Source organism: Dysidea avara, chromosome 9, assembly GCF_963678975.1.
Source record: "Dysidea avara chromosome 9, odDysAvar1.4, whole genome shotgun sequence".
Lineage (NCBI taxonomy): Eukaryota > Metazoa > Porifera > Demospongiae > Dictyoceratida > Dysideidae > Dysidea > Dysidea avara.
In genome coordinates, this window is record NC_089280.1 from 11,321,745 (window position 1) to 11,326,987 (window position 5,243).

Consider the following 5,243-nt stretch of genomic DNA (forward strand, 5'->3'; position numbering starts at 1 on the left):
AAAAGCTGTTGATATTCTGGTTTAAACTGCTTGCGGTCACGGGCTGATTTGATGTGCTGAACTGAGTCGAGTGAACATGTGAGTTCTACAATACCCATCAATGAGGAATGAGCATTGTAGATAACAACATCAGGTCTATAGGGGGTGACTAAGACAGATGAAGGAATGGTTTCAGGTGGAGAATCATTGGTTGGAGCGAAATCCCTGTAGGTCAGTGTGGACCTTGACATCATGACAGTCAGCGAAGAGGGTTGTTAGCTTGGATGCCAGAATATGTTAAACTTTATTATGTCTATAGGTGTACCGTTGCTGCGATAGAGCGACTGGACAGCCACCCAAAATGTGTGCTGTTGTTGGACGGTTGGAATCACACAATGTACACTTGACACCACATTGGATATGCCAACGACGCAAGTTGACTGCTGTGGGAAATGTGTCAGAAGAAGCTCTTAACAGGAAGGAAAGTTGTCCAGGGTGAAAACCAGTCAATAGCTTATTCCATGTTTTACAGCTAGTCTCTAATCTGGCAGAATCCAGAAATTTAGTAAGTTGTTTGAGATGAGCTTCGTTTTCCGACACAAGGACACTACTAAGCTGGTCTTTAGCCTTCTTATACAAAGATTGTGCTGATGGCATATTGGAAAGTTGGCTTTGGGCGTCCGACAAAATGGAATAATCCTGTTCCTGAAACTGCAAGAGATTATCGCCAAGATGGAAGTGCAATCCCAACTCCCGCAGCCTAGGATCAGAAGATGTACCAATACAAGAGAGCAAACTAAGTTTTTCCTCTCTAGACACTTGTGAAGCAAATGCCTGGGTAATACAAAATCACTCGGGTGGCGCTTTGTGGAAGTTGTAACCATTTTTTAAGGTACCTAGTAACCATGGACTCAAGTGGTTTAATTGTGTGGTTAGTAATTGCATCAACACATAAATAAAATCGCAACAAGGAGATAATGTAGTTTCTGTAGATCCACAACTTGTACTCCCCCCTAATAGAAAGGGAGTCTGTAGCAGACAATAATCTAGTTAACAGTGTAGTAATCTTCCCGTTTGCAATAGATTTAGTTGCTGACAGAGACACATCTATCAGTTTCCCGAGGAATTTTGTACCACCTTCAGTAATCAATTTTGTTGTGCCACCAGATAGTGGAATGCCCTGTGATAAATGTTTAGTACCGTCAAAAAGAAACGAGACACATTTGGATGGTTTAAGTGTCAGGTCTAAGTCTGCAGCTTTCCTATCAATTTCTTTAAGCACAGAAGAATGGGTTTCAAGGTTGGTAGAAATCAGAGTAGCACCATCGGCATAACCCTTCACTGAATGAGCAGTAGAGTCAACAAACTTGGGAGAAGATTTCCAGCTGGTTTTAATAGTAGCTGGTTTACCAGCAAGAGGCACAAACTTCTTTGCTCTCCTACTGCAAGGTTTCCAATCTACTTGGTTAAGGTCAACTTCTTCAAATATTTCTGTAACACTGTCTTCATTGTAAATGAGTTTACAAGAGCCATTAAACAGATACTTATCAATACGTGCTCTATACCATCCAGGTTGCTCATCGCCACTCTCTGACCATTTGACATAAACAAAAGACCCAGTAGGTGGTAAACTATCACAATTAGGCACTGGCAACTGAAATGCATAGCCACACGGGCGGTTTAAAGATTCCGCCAACTGTAGTAGTGGGTTAAACACCAGCAAAAACACCATAGGGGAAAGTGTATCTCCCTGGAATACTCCTCGCTGAAATGGTATTAAAGCCGTCTCCCAATGATCACTTACAATAGAGACTGATAGCTGTGAGTAAAATGACTGAATATAATCGAAGAAAAATGAGGGCACTCTGACTACTCTTAACATATCAAAAATAAGACGGTGGGAAACTGAACCAAAAGCATTTTTAAGATCAATAAATATTGTCATCAAAGGTTTTCTGTTCAATATGGCATCCTGCATAATAGCTGATACGGAATAAATGTGTTCAAACACACTGGGCATTCCAGAAACAAATCCTTTTTGAACATTAGTATCAAGGACCCCATTTTCTTTTAAGTACCGTTCTAGCCGCCTGCTAAGAATTTTGTGGAGCAATTTGTCTACTACAGATGTAAGGGCAATTGGACGAAAGTTGGAGGGGTCATGGCGGTCACCATGCAGCTTTGTATATCAATTTAATACGAGCCTGACCCCAACTTCCTGGAGCAGTTCCAGCTTTGAGTATCTTATTAAATAGTGTCGCCAAAAAATGGTGGGTACAAGCAGGGAAGGTGGAACAAATGATAAGTAAGGGGCCAGGGGCTGATTTCATGGAACAGTGATGAAGAGGGGACTTTATTAATGAAGGAGTAATCACCTCAGTGTTGAACAGTGATGAATCATGCTCAGGAATAGTGTCAACAACCCAAGCGGGGAGGTGGTCATAGTTCAACGAATTATCGGAGTAAGTCTGTGTGAAAAAGCTGGAAGCAGTATCACAATCAAATAGAGGTGTCATATTATCCGAAGGCTGTAATTTAGTTCGGGCATATTCCCAAAGATTATGTCCAAATTCTCTTTCATTCTTACACACACTCTTGTAGCAGCGTTGAAACCGGATCACTACTGCTGACCCGGATGACCCACTGACCCGGATTAATTAAAGCCGAGGCGTGCGATAAGAGCTATGTTTCGGCTAGTCTCGAGCGAGCGAGACTACGTTTTGAGCGTTCGATTCGTGTTGAGTAAATATTGCAACTTCAGCCTAGCTGTAGGTTGAAGACCAAAAAAAAAGAAAAGAAAAGAAAAAAAAGTCATCACCTACTGACAATAGCTACCCCTCACCATAGATACCCTCAGTTTCGTGCTACATACTGCACTTACTAATAAATGGGCGTAGCTGAGCGTATATTGGTAACGCGATAAGTGGGCGTGGCTCACGAAAGAGCTACCGTTTATAAGTTTCCACGTCGTCAAACGAACATTTTCGTTTCTCACGTGATCCAATCCGGGTCAGACCCGGATAATTTGTAAATCGGGTCGGACCCGGTTGACCCTACCCGGTTTCAACGCTGTCTTGTAGTTCTGGTAGGAACGATAGCACTTTAACACTTTATTGTGCGCTCGAACAATGTACAAAAATTCTTTAGAATGAGACATGCCCTTACGTGAATTGTTCTTCATTGATGACAAGTTCTGTACCGCTGTCTCAATTCTGCGAGGCCGGTGACGGCCGTGACCATGGGAGGACTTCATCACGCCGAATTCTTGTAAAAGGTCACTCACGAAGTTAGAGAACTGCTCAGCCGCTTCAACTGGTGGCAAATCATCACAGCTCAAAGAATGGTGAAGCCAACCCAGTCTGGTTCTAAGAACCCCATCACTTTCTCTAATTTACCAAGCTTCCCTTAAACAGAGTGTCCTTCCACAAGACTGGAAAAATGCCCTCGTGGTGCCAATCTTTAAGAAAGGAAGTCGTGCTCACTCCTCTAACTACAGACCAATTTCCTTAACATGCATTGTTTGTAAGATACTCGAACATATAATTTCCACCAGCATCTAGAAGAAAATCATATTATATGCAGACAGCAACATGGCTTCCGTAAGCGGCGCTCATGTGAAACTCAACTGTACACGACTTTGTGACTACTTTGAATAATGGTGGAGAGGTACATGCAATTCTGCTGGACTTGTCAAAGGCTTTCGACACCGTTCCTCACAATAAATTATCTCATAAACTGTCCTCATATGGTATACGTGGCCAATTGTTAAATTGGATCAATGCCTTTTTAACTGATAGAAAGCAGCAAGTTGTACTAAATGGAGAAACCAGTCAACCACAATCAGTAATATCAGGAGTCCCACAGGGTTCTGTCCTGGGACCGCTACTCTTTTTGTGTTACATTAATGATATCCCAACAGTAGTTAAATCTAAGATCAAGTTATATGCTGATGATGCTTTATTATACAGGAATATTAATTCAGAGGAAGACATTACTATTTTACAACAAGATCTAAATTCATTATCTCAGTGGGCCAAGAAATGGCAAATGAACTTTAACCCAAGTAAATGCGAGTGTTTAAGAATATCAAATAAGTCTAACTTACCTAACCTTACATATCACATAGACTATACTAATATCCAACAAGTTGAACACGCTAAACACCTCGGAGTCACCATAGACCAAAAACTGAACTGGCATGAACACATCAACAACGTTGTCAAGAAGGGAAATTCTGTGCTTGGTTTTTTGCGACGTAACTTATCTACGACCAGTTTTAGAGTATGCATCAGTGGTATGGTCTCCACATTACCAGACAGACATCGACAGACTAGAGATGGTGCAAAGACGATCAGCAAGATTTGTTTTAAATAAGACAGATATGCTAGTGTGACTAAAATGATGGAATCTTTGGGATGGCCTAGTTTGCAAAGCAGAAGAACAAATGCAAAACTGATAATGTTTTACAAAATAATTAATGATATTGTTGATGTTGATATTGATGACAATATACTAGTACCAGTAACATGTCACTATACACGTGGTCACCTCATGCAGCCGTATACAAGAGTGGACACATACAAATATTCATATATGCCATCATCGATTAAACTTTGGAATACTTTGCCAGATATTATCAATCAAAACTCAGTGGAAAATTTTCAAGCCAACTTGCACACACACACATGCACACACTTGTAATTAACTGACAACAAATAATGTTAATATACATTCACACACAATCATAATTGTGATTCAGATATGTACGATTATACTCCACTTATGGAGGTATGTACATTAAATCTATATTATATTATTATTATTATTAGTATATTACTTCATCAAGCTGTGTCCAACATGGCGAAGTAGCGTTTTGCTGTGCGGAGGAAATTCATACGCCATCTTGGTCACGTGATTCATTCTTTATAAAATAGTAACAAATCACCTCAAAGTCCTGTTAAATTACCCACCCTGCCAATCATACTCTATAGTACTCAATCTCAACACCCTCTAAAGTATCGCCACTAGAGCAGCTCAGGTATTCCTGACCACCATGTATTTTCGGACGCAATATTTCCTAGAGGAGCAACAAGACTCGATCAATTATTACACTATTATGAAGACCTATGACTATAACCTCCATATATAAAATATAAAAGGATTTGGTTATATCGTGTGGCTGCAGTGACCTCGGAAAGCCACTGTCCAAAAACGTCGATGCTCGGACCCCACCCTCTACACCCTTCCCATGCAACTTCAAAAGC

General features: G+C 40.7%; 1 protein-coding gene across 1 annotated transcript; it reads right to left on the reverse strand.

The window, feature by feature from the left end:
• Positions 1–276: 276 nt before the first annotated feature.
• On the reverse strand, positions 277–3,232 carry LOC136267477 (uncharacterized). Its single transcript, XM_066062641.1, has 3 exons — positions 3,037–3,232; positions 1,077–1,962; positions 277–739 (listed from the first exon to the last, which is right to left on the reverse strand). The coding sequence occupies exons 1-3, from the start codon at positions 3,230–3,232 to the stop codon at positions 277–279; spliced, it is 1,545 nt and encodes a 514-aa protein (XP_065918713.1).
• Between the last annotated feature and the right edge of the window lie 2,011 nt (positions 3,233–5,243).